The sequence below is a fragment of the Buteo buteo genome, chromosome Z, assembly GCF_964188355.1.
Source record: "Buteo buteo chromosome Z, bButBut1.hap1.1, whole genome shotgun sequence".
Taxonomy (NCBI): domain Eukaryota; kingdom Metazoa; phylum Chordata; class Aves; order Accipitriformes; family Accipitridae; genus Buteo; species Buteo buteo.
The window spans coordinates 966995-991239 of record NC_134204.1 but is presented as its reverse complement, the minus strand read 5'-3'; the positions used below and the strand labels follow the sequence as shown (position 1 = coordinate 991239).

Sequence of the window (24245 nt, the reverse complement as noted above, 5' to 3'; positions counted from 1 at the left end):
TAATAATTTTTTAAAATACTGGAATTACTTCCCAAGCGTGGGTTGTGGCAGAAGGTAATAACCCATATGATAAAGACTTTGAGTCCTGCTGTGGTTTGTGTGCAGAAGCTTTTTGTTTAGGTGTTATTCTGATTTGCTGCGTATTAATTTTATTTCGTATGGCAGATGAAGCAGAAAAATTACATGACTCTATCTTTAATCTGTTACAAAAACAATTGTTATAAAGCTTTCTGACTGTGCATCTGACCTTTGTCTTTATACCTGTGGCTATCCTACCTACTCATTATATTATATATATTATATATATATATCATTATATTATATTGAATAATAAGCTACTGTTAACTTTAAATTTTTTCTATGTATCTGCCTTGTAATGTCATTATCAGACTTTGATCTGAAATTACTGTTATGTTTTCTGATTGTAATTTGGTTCAGTAAGTTAGCTGTGAGTAGTTTACCATAGCTTACGAGTCCTGAAAGTGCTAGTTAGTATTTAGAGGACTATGGTTTGATCAAGATGTTTATGTGAGTCTTTGATTCAATATTTAATATGTTGTACTTAAGAGATCAGTTTAATAGCTTTACTCAAATAGGAATTTATCCCAGATTATGAAATTCACCTAAATACCAGCCTTAAGCAGTGAAGTTGAAAGAGTCACTTGACTATTCTATCAGATTAGCATATTATTTTTAGAGGTTTTGGATCATCTGCTAACCTGAAGAATCACTTTCTCTTTAAATACAAAGAACATAACTGAGATGTATGTGTCTATAGCTGTAATTGGCTTGTGTTTTGACAATGTAGTGCACCTAGTAACAAAAGCATGAAAAAGGCTGAGGTACTCAGTGCCACTTTTGGCTTGGTTTTTATGGGGGAAAATCAAAATCCATAGGACCAATCAGTGGCTGATGTGGTTGGGAGACTGCTCTCTATGTCTGGAAGGTCATGGTAATGGGGGGGAAGTTCCTGATGACCATGGAAAGTCCTGCATCTGAAATGGCACACAGGCTGGGAGACAATGGGCTGGACAGCAGCTTTGCAGTAAAGGACCTGGGCATCCTGGTAGATAAGAAGCTGTGTGTCCTTGTGGCCAAGAGAGTTGCATGCTGGACTGTATTAGCAAGACTGTAGCCAGCAAGCCAAGAAAAAGAGAGGAAGGATTACAAGGCTGCACTGCAGGACTGTGTGCAGTCTGGGGCTTCCCAGTACAAGGCAGATATTGATGTGTTGGAGTGATCCAGTAGAAGGCTATCGGGGTGGTTCAGCGTTTGTGTTTGCAGTTAGGTAAAGACAGAGCAGCAGAAAAACAGACATCTAAGATACTTTAGTTTTAATGGGACACCCCCCCACCCCCCCCCAATGTTAATTTTATATTTTTCTAGTCATTGTGTCTGGCGAAACATGCCCTGCTACTCTGGACTATTCTGGTACATCCTCAAAGAGATGGCAACTTCCAGGTATAAGCAGCAGTTATCTGCTGTAGGCGAGTAGCGGAAGAGCCAGCATTTATTCAGAGGGAGTATGAGAGACTATTTGGGTTTGGGATACCAAGTGTCACCTATCAGGGTTGTGCAAAGGGACTGAAGAAGAGGGGCTTTGACTCCAAAGATGCGAGTGGAAATAACTTCCTAGGACACTGCAAATGATAGCGATGCTGTGATCTACATTGCAACTCTCACCTTATGAAAAAACAAATATGAGGGAGAGAAAAGATCCTTTGTTGTGGGGCAGAGAACGAAAAAGAGAGCCTCTGCTTTTGTCAAGTCTTTTCCCACATTCCTGCATCTGTGTATTTATTGTCTCTGGGGGAGGTAATTTGAAAGTGAAGCAAAATAGCTACAAGTATGCTTTTATACATACATACATTTATATACACACATACACCCCTACATATATGCAAAAACACCAGCTCATTCTTTTACTGGGTGTTTGGAGGAAGGAAACGGGGATTCTGGTGCTTCTGGAAGTGATAGAGAAGAACTTAACAAGCCAATGAAGACAGGGGTATTAAGCAGGAAGAACTCTACTCAGTCTGACATCTCCATTTTCCAGTTCAAAGTTCCAGTTCCCTTTTCTGCAAAAATAGTTTATTCTAGAAAGGTATAAATAGCTAGAACGTGGGATTTCATTTGTAATGACTCACTGCATGCTTTTTGACCATTTGTCAGTGGTACAATGTTTATTTGCTACTGTAGTTTGTCATCATTGATGTAAAAAAAATTATCGATTGTTTACAGACAATAAGTGAGTTTTGGCCTTTGCAGGGGATGTATTCAGTGTTCGCCAATGATAGAGAAGGGTTGTTTTCTGTAGACTGAATTCTTCAGCTGTTAAAATGAGCTTGTGGTACTTCCTGAAAATGAAGTTTTTAATGAAGGCATTGCGGTACAATAATAAAAAACTAGAAGGAAAGAGGTAGTTTTTTCTTTTTGCTCTCTCTCCCAAGGGTCGATATGAAATATTCTAAGAATTCTGTTTCTCTTAGATAAAAGTTTTGAAATGTGAATATCTGTAAGCCTTTAGAAAGTATATTGCTATTAATGTTTTCAGTGCTTTCTCTCATGTTTTTTTGCATGGAAAATATAAAATGCATTAGGTTACTTATATGTGCTAATACTTTTGTGTGTTGTAATATCCTGTATGTTCCTTTTGAAAATTCGGTTTAAGTATATATTTATAGTGCTATCAATTTTAAAGTTTTTATAAATAGTTTGGAAGAGTATTAAACTGACTTAAAAATTTCAAGGAACAATTTTGTGCCCTGCTAGGGGAGCTTCTGTATTTATTCAAAAGTGTAGCCACTTGCATCCCTGAAACAATCGAGTGACATGTAAATATTGTGACTTGGTCCCTGATCTGTGAGCAACAGGAAATGAAAAGAACGAGAAGATATTTTCATGTTGCTTATCAGGATTTTTACTGCTAGATTTTTCAGCTCTGAAATTATTGATGGATTGCTTTATTATCCATTAAAACTTAGTGCATAGATGACACTGATGATCAAATACCATTTACTGTCATGAAAAATACCCTTGGAGGAAGTGTGGTCAAACAAGTACTTTTGCGATCACTGCTAACCAGCGGGTCTTCTAGTCAGGGGGGTGAGAGGAATGCTCTGTGTGTGTTACTGGCGGGGGCTGCAGTTGTGGCATCTTTCAGGATTAATCTGGGCAGTTTTGCATTTCTAGTCCACAGTAGTGGAGCTGCTAAGGGAGCTTTTTGCAGGTAGCAAGGGGAGAACAGTTTGTAAAGAATGTTGTACCTTGGTTGGTATTCAAGTGCTTTAGTATATATAAAGCAAAGACGTTTCTATCTCTCCCCACCTTTCCTAGTGTGTCCTTTGTTTTATTTCATTACAAAAAAACAGGTGGTAAAAGAGTTAAATGTGTATTTTTGATTGTTTGGTGATTTTTGTTGCCGTTGTTTGCACATTTTTGTATTACATCCCAACACTTTATTTCTGTTTTTCACTATATTTTTATGGTTATTTCACTCTAAAGCAATAATTTTTTAGAATTGTAGCTCTTGGTAAAGTCACCAGATTCTTTACAATTTTTTCATTATTTTATGGTGCTGTATTGTGATCATCCAGACAGAACAATTGATCTAACATTGCATAACAATTAACACTACATTTACAGGCATGTTTTACAACTACTAGTTCCAGGGTAGCTTTTAGTATGTTGCAGTAGATTAAATGCTTGATTGTTGGTCTTTATTTATACTTGTTCATTAAATAACAACTCTGACTAACATAAGTAGTTGTTGATAAAGATAGTCCAATTGGATGTGAGAAAAGAGTTGGCATAAAATGGCTCTTCATAGTAAGTGGAATTACTGTTTTTATGATACGGATTTTGTGAAAAACCATAATGCATCTCTCACTTTTCAGAAGTTTGAGGATTGTGATGTCCAGCTGGCCCTGTAAGCTGTTTTACAGTTTGTAATACTTAGCTATTCATTATTCTGCTCTTGCTGTCTTCCCTTCCCCCATTTTTCCATGTACATTATCATGTTCGATTTCTCTGGCTGCAGAGGTTGGTTGCACTAGGAGTATATGCAGCATTTGTCAAAATTAATAAAAAACTACTTTCTTGTAGAAATTGCACTGTAATTTTTATATAGGTGAGAGATGACATTAATTTGTGTTGAACTCCATGTAGTATAGTAAAAAACCAATGTTTTGAAATGGAAGGTATTTTTGATGCAGAAAGCACTTATTTAAGTGTGGGAGCAACCGCTGGGAATGGCCAGGGTAATGTAAAATCAAAAAGTCAAGTTCATGGTTGGTGCAAGCAAGATCTCTGTAGTTGTCTCTGTTTATATCAAATTTGAGTTTGTCTCAAAGGACAGCTGCTAAACCTTGCATGATAGTTTTCAGTGGAACTGAAGATTACTTGATTAAATTCCCACAACTTCCATAGAAATCTGGAGCTCATGCTTGTGCTTCCTCTGGTAAAAGGTCAGGTGGGATTATTTTGTGGTGTGGTATTTGGCAATAGCTGGACAGTGGGTCGGCATGACTCTACTCGTTTGCTAGTGAGTTCCTTTTAACCATTGCTGTTGTCTGATCGGAGTATCATGGGGACACGAAGGGGAACTGTGGTTGTCGCAGTGGAGAAGTGCAGTTGTAGTGAACCTTAGATTCAGGATGACCTTTATTTTTCCTCTGTCGTAATTCAGAATTTTTTTTCCCTCTTCTGAAGAGCTGTAAAATAAATTTACATATCTGTGAACAAATGCAAATATTGCTGGGTTGCTCAAGCTAGAAGAATATGTATGTATCTATAGAAAGACAGGAAAATACACATTTTTTAAAAATGTCTTCAGTGAATCCTGCCTGTGTTTGGTATGTTTATACTCCTCTAAATCAGAGCTTCTGCTCTGTTTTGAGCTGTGGTAAGTTCAGAACATAAACCTCCACAAGATAGTACCTAAGGAGCATTTGTTTATTTATTTAACACAACCGTTTCACCCATTCATTTATCACTAAATGCTCCAAGCAATAACTTTCCATAACTCAAACTTTTACCGCAGTGAACTCCTACAACTCTCAATCCAGAATAAGACACCCATGGTTACATGTACCATTTTTCAGTTGTTTCTGAGAGAGTAATAGTAACTGGAATGGATCTTTCATGTCTTTTATAAACTCACCATTGGTGCAATCAAAATATACCTTAAATTCTAGCTTTTTTATTTATTAAATGTAGAATGTACCCCAAAAGTATACCCCAAACAATCATGAGTTCAGTCAGTTACCTGGAAAGCAAAAGAAAGTCTTGTATTTACAGTTTCTTTTTCCTGCTCATGGACTTTCTTGTGTTCCCTGCCACGGCGTTGCAGGCAGGGGGTGCAGGCAGGGGGTGCAGGCAGGCAGTCCCCAGAGCTGCTGCTTGCATTGGCCCTTGTCCAGCCGGAGAACTGACAAAACATTGACAAGCTCAGTATAAGCAAACTGGGATTCAAGGATTGTACATAATAAAAACGTTTAAGTGGTTGGCAAGCTCAGAATGTTGCTAACAAAAACAGTGGTTTGTTTTGGTGTTTAAATCTTGTGGTAATCCTCTTAACTGTTTTTTATTACTACAACTTGAGTTTCTACGATGTCTTCGTTCTCTCTGAAGTTATGATTCAAACATGTTTGTTCTCTATTTCCCAGTCACCAAGAAATTTTTGGCTTTGACAGTCTGAAGTGACTTCATAAACATTTTATAGAGAAGAAACGTAGTCACAATATATACCATTTTTCAAATAAATTACAGTATACCATCTCACCTCTTCTCTCAACAGGGAATGCATTCATCTTCATATGTGGATTAAATAACATTCTTTAAATAGTCACTTGAAAAATACAGTGAACTGTGGTAGTACTGTAACTTCACAATTTTGATTTCTTACACATTTTGCAGAAGATACTTTTCAAAGTGGCATGTCCCTACATGTATAGGTACCAAACAGCATATTCCTATACACACACGTACTTTTGCCAAAATCACCCTTTTTAGAATAATTTTGAAGTAACAAGCACTTTAAGTCCCAGGGCTGCAGCAGCTACTATATGCCTGATAGTAGGCATTTGTAGATTTGCAACAACCTTTAGTGAAAAATAGGCTCTGGATCTTTCTCCAGATGACTACACACTTTTCAAAAGTACTGTGACTTTCAGACTAATTTTTTTAAGTTTTTGTGAGGATAAGAACGTGCTAAGTGCAGGAATGGCATACCTGCTGAGATGTAATATTTATTATCTTGATTAAATTGACAGGCGTGTAAGCAAAATGGCAGGGAACAGCCTCGTTCTGCCCATCGTCCTGTGGGGTCGTAAAGCCCCCACGCACTGCATATCCACCCTGCTGCTCATGGAGGATGCGTCGATGATCGTCACAGGCTGCCATGATGGACAAATATGTCTCTGGGACCTTTCTTTAGATTTAGAGGTAAGACTAAAGTCTGTATAATCTTAGCTTTTTGTGTGTTTAAAGTGTGTATCATTGTTGCCCATATGATTTTATTCTTTGATATTGTAGTATCTATTTTGGTCTTCAGTTCTCTCTACGCCCTGTTCACTTGTCCTTTCTTTCTCCCTCTCATGAGGCCTGGATTGACACAAGATGCTTCCCTTAATGAATATTTCAGATTAGAAAGAGACGTTTTTGCTCTTGAACTTTGTTGCTGCTCCTGCAGTAATTTTTTTTAAGTAATTGCTTCCTTTTTTCTGGAACTGCTCTAAACTAGTTGTTACTTTCAGGCTTAACTGCTTAATTGTTTTGTGAAAACAGATTCCAGTGATCAGAAGACTGTACTTAGAGAACTTTTTATGGTGGTTATTTTATTCAACTATTTTTTTTCACATGGTAACTGAAAGAGGAAAAAGGCTTGTAGCAGAGATAAAGGTTGATAATTAATTGTTTTATGCCAGTGGCTGCCCTAGAGTTGAAATCTGCAAGTGTCTGTTTTGAATATGATCTTGTAGTTTGCCTTGGTACAAAAAGTTTTAAACTCTTGGAATGGAATAGTAAAACAATCCTTTCCTGTAACAAAAAAAAAAAAAAAAAAGCAACATGCTTCAGGAAGAGTTTATAATGAATACATAAAAATCTCAATGTCTGAGAGTTACCCCCATAAATTATGTTTATGTCTGGTATATGTAAAAAGAAAGAATGGGGTAAAGCAACTAGTTCTTTCTAGAAGGGACAAATAAAGGGCAGTTTTATTTTTTATTTTTAATCTATGCATGGGCTTTATATAAACTTATTTATGAATATATAGGGTTGTGAACTATACTTGATTGGGGGGGAACTATGGTTGCAGTGCAACACAACTTTTTCATTCAAATTGGGCCAAGTACAGCTTATGGTTTAAAAATATTGATAGCATGAGTTTGCAAAATGCATTTTTTTTTTTTCCACAAATTTGCATTACAGTATTAGGTAGAAACTTTTTTTTTCATGTATTATAACAGCATTCTCTGCAAACTCAAGGTTATATATCCACTGCTATGCTAATTAAATGTGTGTGTATTAACAGATAAATATTTACATAATACATAAAATGGAAATCTGGAATATGTATATTCTGGTTAAGTAATAGTGACTATGTTATTTTTACTTCACTTTTTATTTCCCTGATTCTAGATTAATCCCAGAGCTCTGCTGTTTGGTCATACAGCCTCAATTACTTGTTTGTCAAAGGCCTCTGCTTCCAATGAAAAGCAGTATATAGTGAGTGCATCAGAAAGCGGGTGAGTTTCCTGAGGGTTTATTAATATGCAGATCTGTTAAATAATGGACATTAAGGGTAGAGGAGAGATCAGGTTGTTTACATACAGGATAGTTTTTACTTAGTATGATGTCTATAGATATTCCAAATAGTGGGACTTCTCCACTGTAGATATTGAGTGTGGTGTGAATTTTGGATTTGTGGCCTGAAAGGAGCGTAGGGAAGTGCCCGAAGTCCTGGAGGGCTTCCTCTGTCATTTGTTGTACCGTGGGAGCCAGCGGCAGGACATCACACAGCTGTATGTAAAGCAATATGTGGAGCACTAAATGTGATTTATGTTTGGATGGGCAGTGAGATGTGTGGTGTTGTTTCCTTCAGTCAAGGAAACTGTGATTTCTGTCATCTTTTTGCTTGCTCGAGTTTGTCAGTTCAGTTGACAGTAGATGCATATTTTATTCCTTTTTCTCTGCTTATCCAAGATCTGTTTCTTGAGTGAAAGCAAGCTTGAGTTGTGTAGCTTGTTGGCAGGAAATGATGCCTAATACGTGTTTTAAAATGTGGAAACCTGTCACACAATTTATCTATATTTCTGATGCAGTGTTTGATTTTTATCCTTAAGAAAAAAAACATGAGCAAACACATTTTATTTTTTAAGAGGTTTTATTTACTTATCAGAGTAACTGTTTAGAGGGAAGAAGGGGGAAGGATTTTTCATGCAGTTGGCATTAATGGGGATTATAATAGAGTAATTTAAAAAAAAAGGCATACTTTAACTTTTCAATAAAATATTGTTGTGGTTTAACCCCAGCCAGCAGCTAAGCACCATGTAGCCACTCTATCACTTCCCACCCTCAGCTAGACAGGGGAGAGAAAATATAATAAAAGGCTTGTGGGTTGAGATGAGGACAGAGAGAAATCACTCAACCAGTTACCATCACGAGCAAAACAGACTTGACTTGGGGAAAATTAATTTATTGCTAATCAAACCAGAGTAAGGTAATGAGAAATAAAACCAAATCTTAAAAAACCTTCCCCCCACTCCTCCCTTCTTCCTAAGCACAGATTCACTCCTGAATTCTCTCTCTACCTCCCCCGGCAGTGCAGAGGGATGAGGAATGGGGGTTACAGTCAGTTCATCACATGTTGTCTCTGCCGCTTCATCCTCTTCAGGGGCAGGACTCATCACACTCTTCCCCTGCTCCAGCATGGGGTCCCTCCCACGGGAGACAGTCCTCCACAAACTTCTCCAACGTGGGTCCTTCCCACGGGCTGCAGTTCTTCAGAAACTGCTCCAGTGTGGGTCCCTTCCACAGGGTGCATTCAGTCCTTCAGGCACAGACTGCTCCAGTGTGGGTCCCCCATGGGGTCACAAGTCCTGCCAGAAAACCTGCTCCACAGCATGGGCTTCTGTCTGCACGGGGCCACAGGTCCTGCCAGGAGCCTGCTCCAGCGTGGGCTTCCCACGGGGTCACAGCCTCCTTCGGGCACCCACCTGCTCCGGTGTGGGGTCCTCCATGGGTTGCAGGTGGATATCTGCTCCACTGTGGACCTCCATGAGCTGCAGGGGGACAGCCTGCCTCACCATGGTCTTCCCCACGGGCTGCAGGGGAATCTCTGCTCCGGTGCCTGGAGCACCTCCTCCTCCTCCTTCTTCACTGACCTGGGGGTCTGCAGGGCTGTTTCTCTTACATGTTCTCACTCCTTTCTCCAGCTGCACTTTCTGTGCTGTAGCAACTTTTTTTTTTTTTTTCCCTTCTTAAATCTGTTATCCCGAGGCGCTACCACTGTCACTGATGGGCTCAGCCTTGGCCAGCGGTGGGTCCATCTTGGAGCCGGCTGACATTGGCTCTGTTGGACATAGGGGAAGCTTCTAGCAGCTTCTCAGGGAAGCCACCCCTGTAGCCCCTCCGCTACCAAAACCTTGCCACGCAAACCCAATACAAATATGCTTTGTACACTCAGATTTTAGTGTAGATTTGGGGCTAATTTATTGAAAAGATACACAATTTGATAAATTACAGGTCAAAGCTTTGGGACCAACTAGTTTTGTCGTTCATAACTCACACATGTTATTTAGCTTTTCCCCCGTGCCCCTGGGTGTTAGTGGCCATTGGGAGCTGGGGTCCAGGTCACTGTGGCCAGGCTGGCAGCGCAGCTCAGGCAGGATGGGGAAGAGGACCCAGCTTAAACAGCCTCTCAGAGACAGGGAGCCGCTGCCGAGACAGCTTCCAGCACTTTCTTGAGCTCTTCAAGATCAGACAGCAACTTATCGGACTTGGCTGTGAGCCCAGGCCAGCCCCCGTGAGTGAGGAGGATGCATTCCCCATATCCTTGTATCTACACTCGTACTCTGGCTGGCTATATGAAAGTGAATCCTCATTATCAGCAAGCCGTTTCTAGGAAATGGGCCATGGACTTATTCTTGTGTTAGAGTCATTCTGGAAGGCAGGAGCTTTTTTTTCCCCAAAATATGAGCCTAGTTTTGGTTCACGGAGTTGGAGTAACTACTGTTGTTATCAACAGTTTAGAATAGCTTCTGAGTTTCCAAGTAGAGGTATAAGCATTTCAGTTACAAATGCATCATCTTCCTCCATGGACTTGCATTGAACAAGATGGGCTGCCCTTCACTTCTGTCCTGTGGCAGGCCATCTCATAATAGTGCTGATTTTTAGCATCTCTTTCTTGAGTCTTAACAGCACAGGGAACATGCTACTTGTTGAGGGGAGGTATAGGTTTAAAATGGATTAGGTCCTTTTGCAGACACTGTTATTCTGGAATAAAAGTAACTATTTTTGAAAGAAGTTGCAACTAGACATCATAATATTCCTTCTTAAACTAATGGAGACTTTGAACACTCTTAGATTTAATGTGGTATGCATGTGTAATTTGTTTTTAAAGTATGCCTTTCCACTTTACCTTTTCAAAGTTTGCTTTGAAAAGTTAACATTTCCGACTTGGCTGTCTTTCACTAGTGTCCTGGTTTCAGCTGGGATGGAGTTAATTATCTTCCTAGTGGCTGGTACAGCGCTGTGTTTTGGGTTCAGTATGAGAAGAATGTTGATAACACACTGATGTTTTCAGTTGTGAAATAGTGTTTATACTAAGTCAAGGATTTTTCAGTTTCTCATGCCCAGCCAGCAGGAAGGCTGGAGGGGCACAACAAGTTGGGAGGGGACACAGCCAGGGCAGTGACCCAAACTGGCCAAAGTGATATTCCATACCATATGGCATCATGCCCAGTATCTAAACTGGGGGGAGTGGGGCTGGGGGGATCACTGTTCGGGAGCTAACTGGGCATCAGTCAGTGGGTGGTGAGCAACTGCATTGTGCATCACTTGTATATTCCAGTCCTTTTATTATTAATGTCATTTTATTATTGTTACTATTATCATTATTAGTTTCTTCCTTTCTGTTTTATTAAACTGTTCTTGTCTCAACCCATGAGTTTTACTTTTTTTTTCCTGATTCTCTCCCCCATCCTGCTGGGTGGGGGGCAAGTGAGTGAGCAGCTGTGTGGTGGTTAGTTGCTGGCTGGGATTAAACCATGACAACTAGGCAGAATATTTGACCTGGAAATATTTGCAACGGTATTCCTTCCAAGAGCATCAGTCTGTTCTTGAGGGCTGCTTCATTCATGTACAGAACTTACTGTTAGAATGACAGACTTTCATAAGCTTGTTTTGCATACCAGAAAAGGAGAAAGAAGTTTGAGTCTGGATTTTTTGTTTATCTGCTTTGTTTTTAAAAGGCTTTTATGGAAAGGTGGACCTCCAGGCTGAGGCCGATTTGCTCAACTTTGGTTGAGGAAGAAATTTCTTAACCTCTGCCTGTGTAAATGTAGCTGGCCAGGTATAGGTCTGTCATTTATCCAAATAAAATAAAGAAGTTTTTTATCTGGAAAAAGCAGGGAACAATATGACTGAAGAACCTTCTAACCTGTAAGTTGAGAGTTGAATGTGTCAAAACTTAGAATTTCCATCTTGTAGTGATTGCAGTACTATGTAATCTTTTCCATTGGATTTAGAACCAAAATATGTTTTCATTGTGAAATTATATATCTGATGTAAAGGGAAAAAAGTTGAGAAAGCAGCTGACAGATTCTGTTCTGATTAAATTTTAATATAAAATTTTAAAAGTGTTGGGTTTTTTTAAAAATACTGTAAATAGGGAGAATGGCTGCTAATTGGAATGAATTAATATAGGTAACTAATATTTGTTCATAAGGCAAGTCAGAAAAGTATCTACTGGTACTATTTATAATTTGTTGTTTAGTGCTTTCAGTTTGGTCTTACAAGTGCTGAAGAGTACCAGGTGATGCTTCCACCTCTCAACAGCCTGGGCCTTCAGAAAAACCCGCAGCGTTCACTGCCACCTGACACAGTTCTGTTTTCTGTAATGCTATTCTCTTCCTTACAAATGGGGAGGAGGCAGGCTAATCTTTGGATGACTTAGGGATGCAGTAGAAGTATGTAATGACTTGAAACATTTGTGAGAGAAGTGAGAAATTCTCTGTTGTATACTTGTGTTTACTTAACATTGATTGTTTATGATGAACCTTGGCATTTCACTGGTTTCCCTTATCTTTGTAGGGAAGAAGAGGTTGTCTAGATTCACATAGAAGGACTGGAAATTCAAGTTGCTTTTGAGTTTCCTTTATCTAAATACAATTCATATAGTCACTAACAAATGGTTCAAATGGTTAAGTTTCTCCTGATGTAAATGATTTTTAGACTCTTGGACAATTGAAATATTTTCCATGTAGTTTTAATCTGCCTTTTATATTTCAGGGAGATGTGTCTGTGGGATGTGAATGATGGGAGATGCATAGAGTTTACTAAACTAGCCTGCACACATACTGGCATACAGGTTAGTACTTTGTGTATGTTTCAGAGGTCCTATTCTATATTGTAATGCATGGATAACTATAGATCAGTTATCAAAGCAAGGCTGTTTTGTTTGGTTTTAAGCTTAATAATGACATTATATGCATATTTCAGTATCTCCTACATAGTTTATGCTGTATCATCAAATGCCCTAGGGCATTTTTTCAGCATTTGAAAAAATGTATCATAGTTAATAAGAGAGGCTGGAAAGAAAATTTTTGGAGGAGTACTGCCAGGGGAGGTGGGAGCATAAGAATGATCTTAGCAGGGAAGGCTGAGGCAGGCTTCTGTCAGCCACAGGAGAGCTGGGTGTACAGGGTAAGGATTGCCTTGGGAAGAGAACAGGAGCAAGGGGGCTTCTGCAAAAAGCTCCCCTCGTTAGTGCAGAATAGTAATTTCTAAACATATAGGCATTAGAATATTTTTATGAAGTTATGGTTTGGATTAAAAATGAAGTAGCCAGTGTGTCACAAGGAGGATAATTTCTGTATTTTGTTAATATCCGTTTAGTTCTATCAGTTTACAGTTGGGACTCAGCGTGAAGGAAGATTATTATGCCATGGACATTATCCAGAAATTCTTGTTGTGGATGCTACTAGCCTTGAAGTTCTTTATTCTTTATTATCAAAGATATCTCCTGACTGGATCAGCTCAATGACTATCATTCGATCCGATAGAACACAAGGTAATTATTTTTCTTGCTTTTGTTATGGCTTTGCCTCCCTGTGAGAGAAACACTGTTTTCAACTTTTTCAAGGACCTGGGGAGGAATTAGAACATTACTCCCTGTGATCTTGGGCAACACCCAGCAAGCACTAACCTTTCCAAAAAGCAAGTATATATGGCTGTTTCTAGTCCCTGAAAAAGAGGCTAGTTAGTATCTATGCGGTATTATCTCTGTTGCTGTTCCATCAAATGAGAGTTTTGGCTCTGGCTAAAATGTAACTGCTTTCTGATGAACAGAACCTAAAATCTAGCCAAGTCGCCCTGTGTGTGTGTGCTCGTCAGGATCCAGGCTCACCTACTAGATAGATTCAGTTCTGTCATCTTCAGTGTGTGCATCTGCTGAAACCTGCAAGACAAGGAACCTTCCTACGGGAAGAGTGCTTTCTTTTTTTTTTTTTTTTTTTAATTAAAGCATATTCCATTAGGGTGATAACTTATTTTCTCTTTGAGAATTGAGAAAGAGTTCTGGAGAGCACTCTGACAGCAAAAGTCTGGAAACTGGCATGAGACTGAAGGAAGGGGTGCAAGCACTCTAAATGCTAAGGCTGTCATCTGCATTACTAATGTGATGTATAGTATATATCGAGATCATTTGGCAAGCCAAACTTTGTAATTTTTTACAAGATATATACGTACTATGAGTATTTCTTGTGATTAGTAGCTTACAAAAAGTACTGTCATAACATTTTCAAAGCTATTATTGTAGGAAATGTGTTTAAGGAATATGCTGATTAAAGTATACAATAGGATTAAAAAAAACTAAAGACTGTAGAGGGAGGAACTTCTAAAAGTGATGACAGTCAGTTTAGTGAGAGGTATGTGAGCAGGCTCATGTTTGGTGGTAGATTAGTTGACATGGCTTGAAGTGATACCTGTCCACACATCTGTTTTGCTCTGCTAGTTTGTGTTAATTTGTTAGGCTTTAAATTCTGGCAGCTGAGGTGGAGAGGTGTCTCACTCAGGTTTTCCTGTTGTGGAGACTGTAATTCCTAAGAGGTTTGGGGAACATTAAGGAAGATGATCCTGACAAAAAGGAGAGACTTTTATCTTGAGTTAAGGCTGACAGAGTTGTAAACTGAGTGTTCCTGAAGTCCTGGAAGGGAAAGCTCGATTGCTATCCCCACACCATTTAAGTTGCTGGAACAACTGGAAGTGAACTCTGGTATTAAGTGTTTCCTGATACTGTCTTTAATTTTATTTCTTGTTTTGTAATTGCTTTTATACTGTAATCAAGAAGTTACGCCTTGGATTTTGGTTTTACACCAGATTTGTCTGGTAGAAACACGAATGTCTAGAAAGTTTGACTAGCACTTGATATACTTTGGTTTTTCTGAAGGCAGTAACTCTAATGGAGTAATTTTGCAGAGATGCCCTTTGGGAACCTGCAGCCAAGAGATGCTTGGGCAGCTGTACAACTGGAGCATGTTTCCCATTAAACTTCAGTGTCCTTGCAGGCTGGTGTGGGCAGACAGCTAGGCATAAGCAACAAATCTCTCCTCTTGGGAGAGTAACCCCTTGCCTTTGGGGAGAGTGATGGGACAGCCCACAATGTGTGATAGCAATACTAGAAACAACTGTGACTTCCCTTCCCCCATTTAATTTGAGCCCTGAGTATTAATTGAGATGTAAACACAAACCCATGGAATCTGTGCATGTGCATATGTACTTCTGGAATACCACTTTGCAAATAAACATTTGATTTTGAAGCAAACACTTCAGGAATGTTTTGGTAAACTTTTAATGTTGAGGTACTCTCAGTATATTTTTGTACTCAGATAAGCACAAGTGTGCAACAAAATGAAGACGTCCTTGTACTTATCAGCCTAATGTTTGTTTTTCCCCAGAGGATACTGTTGTAGCAGTTTCAGTGACTGGCATCCTGAAAGTATGGATAATAACCTCTGAAGTTAGTCGGATGCAGGTAAACAAAGGCTTTTGAATTAATGATATTTCCTGTTGTGATGAAGGGAGAGCTTCTGTTAATGTTGTTTCCTGTTCTTCCAGCTACCTAATGATATTATGCTGTTTTTCCTGTTTGCCATTTGAGAATCAACTTCCTTAATTTTGCTTTACTGATTCTTCAAGTTACCAGCAGAACTCCAAACATGAGAAAGATTAGACTCAGAGAACTTATTTCAAAATCAGGAGTAGGATAAACTCCAATTTCTACAAATCTTTTTTTTTTGTACCATTTAATTATTTGTGTTAAATGTACAAATATTCTTGTTAATATACAAATGTTTTCCTTTTAATTTTTCCCCTTTAAAAGTCCTATTCTTTCGTTAAGTCATCTCATATTACATTCCACAGGAGATTTGAGTTCCAAAGGGAATTTAGTAACAAAGATTGTTACAGTAATGTTTAACTTTCCAAACTGATGGGGTGCTGTACTGCATGCATAACTTTATTCAGTACACGCAAAAATGCAAGAGCTTGCTGTATAACTACTCATTAGTTGAAAGAGATGATGTTAATAAATACATGTTTACTCTGTATAGTACAGATAGAAGAAATAAGTCAGAGTTAAAGCTTGCCCTGTACTACATAGGAAGTGTGGGTCTTAATATGGTGGTGGCATTATAGAAGTGACTTTATCACAATGCTTCATTTTTTTTAAGATTAAGTTCTCTAGCTGCATTTCTTATGCTCTTAAAATATCTGTACTTAAATTTTAAAAAATTTTCATCATAGTTAAATTTAGTATTAGATTTTATTATATAAATGTAGTATTTTCTTTGAGAAAGGTACGGAGAGGTGTGGAGATGCCTGAAGGGTTTGCTGAGCAGAGTACAGTTTTTAGGAATATTCATTATTAGGGGTTATCTAGAGTTCTCTTTGTTACTTGGCAGTTCCTGCCTTCCTGTGTCCTAATGAATAAAAGTCTTAAAGGACTTAAAGGAGATTTGCTACATGTCTCATAGACCTCTGGCTAATTAGCTATTCAGAGAAACCTCTTGTAAAAGATGTACTTTACTATAGCACCTATGGAAAAATAACCTTAGATATATAAATGAACTATTTTTTTGTTGAACTTGTTTATTTCCAGAATATTTATAATGCAAAAGCAATGCAGTTTGCATTAGCTTGGAAGACCAATATAATGGAATTCTTTCCTTTTGACCTTGTCAGGGAACAGAGGTGGTATTCATGGTTTTTTGCTTCATAGTTTCAAACTTGATGAAATTATGTTGCTCTCAAAGCATTTTCCGGAAACCCTTGTTATGCAGCTAGTAATGTTTTAGCTAACATCACGTTTAACAGCGACAAAAAAAAAAAGAGGCAGCTGTAAGCAGTGAAGAGTATTGGCTGTTACTAAAGTAAGAAACGCGAAGATGTAGCTAAACAGGAGCTTATCACTGTCTAGTGTATTTGGGATATGGGGAACCTTGAAAGAATGAAACGTGAGCTGAATCTGCTTCGTTTCAGCTATCTGGGTGCAAGGTAATTCATTGACAGTGATGATACTAAATAGGCACCACTAATCTGTCCAGCTGGGGAATTTGTTGGACTTAAGTGATGAAAGAGGATACCACATGCTCTTGCAGATCTCCTTATGAGGAATAATAGAATAAGAACTGTTACAAGTGTTTGGTTTCTCCTTCGAAGTTGGCCATCTGGCATTTATGAGATGGCGTAGTCCCTTTTCCATTGCATATTCTCTGTCATGTTCCTAAGTTCAATTTGAGCAAGAAAAAAAATCAGCCGGGTATTTTCTTGTTATCCAATTTCCATCTGTGTGTTGTTCTGTATAGAGACTCTCAGTTTCAGATGCTGATTGCTGTCACGTTGTCTGAGCACTTAAATGGCTTCTGTGTAGGACATAATGCTTATTCCCCATCTTGAAGTTGAGGAAATATTTCAGGAAAATACTGTCTTGCCATAGAGATCTGTAACAGAGTAAGGAGTTGTGATCTAGGACATCTGAGTCCCTGCTTCTGCCTTAATTGCCTGGCTATCCTGACTTTCTCTGCCCTGTCTCAATAAATAAGGTTGCTTTTTATGAAAGTGAAGAGCCCTTTGAAATCAGTTAAAGTGACTGGCATTGCAGACAGGTCTTTCTGTAGGTCTCCTGTTTATACCATAGCAGGGTATCTGCATTCTGTTGTTTCAGCCAGGTTTTTATAACTGTAAACCAGACTTTTCAGGTGATGAAATGGCATGACTGTCCCTCCTTCCTTTATGGTATCTCAAGTCAGAATGAAAATGGACACTCAGTCAAAGTGAGGATTAGTTTGGGATCTAGTTCCTGTGTGTTCTGGATCTGGACAGGTTAGCAGTGGCCATCTTTAATACAACCAGAAGAGAAAGTTTTGCTTTAAGGTGGGCCCAGATTAATCAAGGTACAGCACCAATGGGGTAGATCAGTCTGATACTTGGACTCGGTAGAGGGTGTTGGGCTAAATGATTAAGATCCTGTGCTATTTGATAGTGCTAGGTTGAATCTCAAAAGAATGTTGTCAGCAGTGACTGAATCTTAACCTCTGGCCAAGGGTCAGTCTACAGCTGAAAACTTTGAGACGTGAGGAAGGGAATGGGCTCGCGTATTCAGCAGTTCAGCTCTCCGGCTCTGCTGGTGTGCTGGTCAGTCTTCGTGCCTGATTATAGCTATACACATACGCTCTCTAAATAAAAGTGATAACCTGCTGGTGGTGTCTTTTTTGTCTGTCTCTACAAGCCAATTTCTTACCTATCACTTCTTTTCTGCACATTTGCTACTCTTGTACTCGTGACAGAGTCTGCAGACTTGACTCTTTATCACAGGAGAGTTGGTATTCAAGGTATGATATACCCATAGAGTATCAAAATAAAACATAAGCATTTATTTCAGTTAAAATTTACAGAAACATTGACAAGCTTTTGACTTGAGTAAATTTAAAACCATCAAGAAATGCCTTTTTTGAAGATGTTGTTCTATAATAAGGTAATATGGCTCTATTTAATTTCAGATTTATAATTTTAAATAAAATGCAGTTAATTTAATGTTGGTTTTGTTTGTTTGTTTTTAGGATACAACACCAGTATTTGAAGAGGAATCAAAACCTATTTATTGTCAAAACTGTCAAAGCATTTCTTTCTGTGCGTTTACCCAGCGGTCGTTGTTGGTAGTGTGTTCCAAATACTGGAGGGTAAGGCAAGCTAGCTGAACAACACCTGGCTGCTTTTCACTGTAGAAGCTGATTTAATTAGATTGCCAGTAAGACATTTAGATCAAGATGCTCTAAGTCCTTTTAATGTGTCTATATTGAAATCGAAATTAGCTGCTCTCTGGGCATTTTAATCTGTAATTGGTTAATGACAACAGGCTTTGCTGTTTCTTTTCAGGTTTTTGATGCTGGAGATTATTCCCTCTTATGTTCAGTCCCTAGTGAAAACGATCAGACCTGGACTGGTGGTGACTTTGTGTCAGCTGATAAAGTGATTGTATGGACAGAAGATGGACAGAGTTTCATATATAAATTACCAGCCAGGTATTCAACAATGAAATACTCCATTTATTTATTATTTTGAGATAGAAACATGAGCAACTTTGAAGAAATATTGAGTATCTTTGGCTTTTATTTTGTTACAAAATCATATGCATGTTGCAGAAACTAGTATTCCATGAGCATATTTTAAAGTGTGTGTCCCCTAAATGTATCATGTTGAAGAAATGCTCAGTAATTTAGATTGCCTCAACCAAGATTGCTTCACTATTTTCTGATACTACACTCTTTCTCACTTCCTAATGGAGCTGTGTGATGGGAAGAGGTGCATTTTGCTGTTGAAAAAGTGTCATAAAATAAAATTCAACTTAAATATTTCCTTAACCAGGTCTAAATAAGGAAGAAATAAGATTTTTCTGTATGGAGTAGAATGTAAATGATGATTGTATTACTGTAACAGAATACTCTTCCAGCCCACGAAGGGAAGGCGCGAACAGCTGAGTTTGTGCACATAAATGTGAAAATACAAAATTAATTTAAAATTAGGTATCAAAAAGGTTAAATAAATGTAGAATGGCAAAAGTAAAATAAAAAACTTTTCTTCTGACATCTTCATGACATGCAAACATCTTGTTCTGGGTAGAGATACAGTTTTATCTTGGAGATCCTTGAATATTCTCACATAAATTAGGTGAGAACTCCTTTCTCACCCTCTTAAGTGATCAGAGCATAAGGATGCAAGCAGATCTATCTGGTGATCTGCCAGAGGAATCCCTGGGTTTGGTGTGTTTTGGTCCTGAGGGAGGCCAGGTGTGTTGAAGTCCAAAGCGGACCTAAAACCAGGCTTCCTTCATTCTTTTTTCCTTCAGTTCTGAATGTGTGGGGGAACTGAGCTGGACACATTTGGAGCAGTTATTAATTGATGAAGCATACCCTGTACATTAAAATTAGAGTAATGATCTGCTATACACTGTATTAACAATTGAAAAAAATGTAATGTTTAAGGGCTTGGGGGTTGCTTTTGCTTAGTATTATTTAGTTAGGTAGTGATGTAGTGATCACTCTCTAGTAATACAAGGGATTTGATTCCTTTCTCTTTGTTCTTAAACCCAGCTGTCTACCAGCTAGTGATTCATTTCGCAGAGATGTGGGGAAAGCAGTAGAAAATCTAATTCCGCCTTTATTGTACAGTGTGTTGGACAGAGCAGATAAACAGGTAAAATATATTTCTTTGGAGTTTCTTTTATGGACTGCATTTCTCTTTTAGAGAGTTGAAACATGCATACATCATGACAAGTTCTTCTCTTTCAAAGTAGACCTTTAGGATTTCTTCTTTTCTTAGAGAAAGTAGACAGATACAATTACCCTGCTGTTTGGTTTGGTTTGGTTCTTGTTGGTTTTCAAATAAATGCAGAGGTTAGTCTCTGGTCAAGTGAATCTTCAGTTCCTGTATACTGACACATTATCATTTATCAATGCCTGGAGAATTAGAAGTTGAGTTGTGATGTGCATGATGATTAGGCAATAATTGAGCAAGAGCTTTTAGAATCACAACTTGGAATTTGAAAGCTTAATCCTTGCAAAGTAAAGAAAATCAAATTTCATAGGCCTAAGTCCTCTTTGAGCTATACTTCATTTTTATACTGTATTGTGAACTGCTATAATACTGCTATTGTATTTTTCTGCTATAAACTAATATATCTAAGACTGCTGTATGATATATCTAGTACTTACACCTATACTATTAGGTATAAGTAACTGTCTGATTTACAAATGCTGTTATTACAAGACTATTGTAGGAATCCTTTTTTTATCTTAACCTTTTAACCTGTTGCCAAATTTGGACCTTGAAACATTTATATATTTGATTTTTTTGTTGTTGTCAATCAATACTAAAACTTTTTTACTTTTGTTGTGGACCATGTTCCTTACTGAGTGGTATAACTTCAACTCACCACTGCAATTAGAATGTTAACAATTTTAGAATGCACACGTATATATAAAATATTCTAAATATGAATATATTTAGAACGAAACCAAATATGTACAAAAATCCTTTTTCCTCTCCCCTAAACTTGTGACTTGTTTCTTCTGATTCATATTGCTGTATTTATTCTTCCTCCTGTAAGAAAGATAAAGCATAAAGTATCTATTTTTTTTGTCTTGCTTTTAAAAGGTACAGAGGATTATGTGGGGAAAGTAAATTTTGAGATCAGTATATGGTTTGCATGTGTTCTGAAGTTGTTAATTTTTTATTTTTTTTTTTAACAGCTACTAATATGTCCTCCGGTTACTCGATTCTTCTGTGGACATAGGGAGTTTTCCTATAAACTGTTAATCCAAGGAGACTCTTCAGGGAGACTGTGTATTTGGAGTGTGCCTGATACTCTTGAACAACAAGATAGTGCAAAAGGTATACCTAATTAACAGTTTTGTTGCCAAGTCTTTTAATGGGCATCTCTTTTTTTTTTTTTTTTTTTCAATATGTATTTTGTTGCTGGATAAAGCACTGCTGCTTTTCCTACAGATACATGAAGCTGTTTTTTTTTAAGAGTTAAAGTAACTTAATTTTTTTTCATATATGATCAAAATCTTCATTGACTCTGAATATTTTTCAGTTATTACAATTTAACTGCTTTATTCCAAATACTAGCTATGGTCATTGCTGCCTGCCAATGTAGCTTAAATCATATCCTTTTCCAGTTCTCTCATATATCGTTTCCATGTGTTGCTGTAGCTTCACTCAGGTAGTCAGTAAATTAATCTCCAGTATGTACCATTTACTTTGAACAAAGCATTGTAACATGGTGTATTTAAACTTTGGTATCTTCAGAAAACCTTTTCTAATTTCCATTCTTGATTTTTTTTAAAATCCTCCTCCCACCTCACCCCTTGCTTTTTTTTTTTTTCTTTTCTTTTTAAACAGGACTGCAAACGACAACTTCAGTATCCCTCCAGGAAGCTTTTGATAAACTTACTCCTCGCCCTGCTGGGATTATAGACCAACTAAGCTTAATACCAAACATCAATGAACCACTTAAAGTTACAGCCAGTGTGTATATCCCAGCACATGGGCGTTTGGTTTGTGGTCGTGAAGATGGAAGCATTGTTATTGTGCCAGCAACACAAACTGCTATAGTTCAGCTGCTGCAAGGAGAGCATATGCTTAGGAGAGGTATGCAAATAAGCTTTTGAAAAGCACAGTTGGATTACAGTGTGTGCCTGTCACGAAATATACTGAAGTAAGAAATAATTTCACAAAGTGAGCTTTAAGTCATTTTACAGGTAGAAATCATATTGCTCTTTTCTTAACCATTTTTGGTGTTCTATTACTTATAATGAGAAACCCAAGTAATAAATTAACTGTGGCCAGCTTGCATCAATTTTGGGCAAGGTCCCTTCACTGGAAAGCTTTGGATATTTCTCCTGGGTTTTTGAGATGCAGTAGCAAAGATACGGCAAGGCACACCTCCCGTCTCTATCTCAGAATTGTTCTGGGCACTGCGTTCAGCTGGGCTATCGGTGTGCCTATGGAGCTGTCGTTGGGAAAATAACACATCTAACAGAGAATTCCTCTTTGCGTATTGTGTAGTTAGTTGAGTGTTATACCTTGGCCTGCTGTTGTATATTTTGGTTCCAGATAATGTTATTTTAATACTTTTTGGGTTTGATTTTACAAATGCTAATAAATGAAAAAGACATGTAGATATTTTTCTGTGAATACAAGTACGAGCTTGTCAGTTATATACAAGGCTGTTGGTTGTACTGTTTCCTTTATGTAACTGATTTACTGTATATAACTTTATACAAATTTTTTTTTCTTAATATGAAGCTGGATTGCCTCAGAGTTGATGCATCATTCTGCAAATAAGTGTTGGTGGTTCTTACCCTTATAAAAAGCTGAATTACTTCAAAGTGAGGAAGTACAGCAAAACAAAATGAATCATTCAGTCTGTGTCCAGTAGAAAAAATTATGAACATTTTAAAAAAAGACAAAGCTAATTTTATAAGAATTTCTGTCAAAAATTGCAGTATGTCTGGGTTTTTTGGGGTTTTTTGTTTCTTTTTTTTTAATCAAGAACAGTGGTTTGGATTGTTAATTGTTCTACTGAATTACTTTTTTTTTTTTCTCTCTCTCTCTCTAAATTTTCTTTTCCTCTTTTCACCCCTTACCCAATTTCTCAGGTTGGCCACCTCACCGGACTCTCCGAGGCCATCGAAACAAAATCACATGTTTATTGTATCCTCATCAGGTTTCTTCTCGTTATGATCAAAGGTATTTGATCTCAGGTGGTGTGGATTTCTCAGTCATCATATGGGATATATTTTCTGGAGAGATGAAACATATCTTCTGTGTACATGGTGGAGAAATTACACAGCTTCTAGTTCCACCAGAAAACTGTAGTGTAAGTTTTACATGATATGTCTGATAACCTGTCTCACACTGTGTATAAATGGTACAGCTCCTCAAATCCTTCTTGAGAATATGAATTTAATATGAAATACTGAAGATGTAGCACTGACCCAGTGTAGAACTCTTGCAGACACATAAAAACGTTTGTTCTGTTAATCTTGGTTTTGTGTGCATCATGTTTTAGCTACATAAAAGATTAAAAACAGTGGAAAAAATAGATATTAAAACCTAGCTAGCTAAGGAAATGCTTGGCATTTTATGATGGCCAGCATTAACAGTGGGAGAGGATTTCCACAACATTGAAGCAGTCTTTCCCCTGAAGGTGTTTGCGAATGTGACGGCCAAGCATTCCCTAACACTTAGGCCATGGGTTTTAAAGGCAATTTTGTCTTTTGTAACTTGGATGAGTAGGTAGAATTTAATGAACAAAATGACATCGATTTACTTGAAAACTATGGTTTCTCTTTTTTTGCTCAACAAAACAGATTCTAATACCTGTTTGTTCTTTGATATGCAAGAGCTTGTCTTCAGGAGAATTTCTGCAAGGGAAATACTCTTTCTGGTGACCTCAGTGAGTTTATCCATAGACTTACGTGCCTGTTTTTTGTTTATAAAATAGGTTGTTGATCACCATGCTTGGCCCACTGAAGAAGAGATTATTAAATGCAAACTCTCTGCATTATGTTTAAGATTTCTTTTCTTTTTTTTTTTTTTTTTCTTTTATTAGGCAAGAGTCCAGCACTGTATTTGCTCTGTTGCCAGTGATCACTCAGTTGGTCTTCTGAGTCTGCGGGAGAAAAAATGCATCATGCTGGCATCCCGTCACCTTTTCCCTATTCAAGTAATAAAATGGAGGCCTTCTGATGACTATTTGGTGGTAGGATGTTCAGATGGGTCTGTGTACGTCTGGCAAATGGATACTGGTACGGTTAAGTTCAAAGATATTGATTAAACAATTTATATATATATATATGTATTTGATTATAGTTCTGTGTAACTTGCATCTGAGAGAAGAGTTAAAATTTTTTTGCACATTTATATTTGGAAACATAGCACTCCACATATTCACAAAA

General features: G+C 37.8%; 1 protein-coding gene across 7 annotated transcripts in view; it reads left to right on the top strand.

Moving 5' to 3' along the window:
* The window catches only part of WDR7 (WD repeat domain 7), a 145823-nt gene that overhangs the window by 6640 nt on the left and 114938 nt on the right, over nucleotides 1-24245 (top strand). For 6 of the 7 annotated variants that reach the window (XM_075021898.1, XM_075021899.1, XM_075021900.1 and 3 more), the window contains exons 2-13: nucleotides 6273-6444; nucleotides 7642-7748; nucleotides 12514-12592; nucleotides 13120-13294; nucleotides 15180-15256; nucleotides 18342-18461; nucleotides 18658-18803; nucleotides 19872-19974; nucleotides 21030-21171; nucleotides 21685-21933; nucleotides 22944-23164; nucleotides 23900-24095. In XM_075021898.1, coding sequence (XP_074877999.1) covers nucleotides 6286-6444; nucleotides 7642-7748; nucleotides 12514-12592; nucleotides 13120-13294; nucleotides 15180-15256; nucleotides 18342-18461; nucleotides 18658-18803; nucleotides 19872-19974; nucleotides 21030-21171; nucleotides 21685-21933; nucleotides 22944-23164; nucleotides 23900-24095 — 1774 coding nt within the window. In that variant the 5' untranslated portion in view covers nucleotides 6273-6285. The remainder of the gene's footprint in view (nucleotides 1-6272; nucleotides 6445-7641; nucleotides 7749-12513; nucleotides 12593-13119; nucleotides 13295-15179; nucleotides 15257-18341; nucleotides 18462-18657; nucleotides 18804-19871; nucleotides 19975-21029; nucleotides 21172-21684; nucleotides 21934-22943; nucleotides 23165-23899; nucleotides 24096-24245) is intronic. The other variant, XM_075021897.1, reaches the window with a different exon arrangement.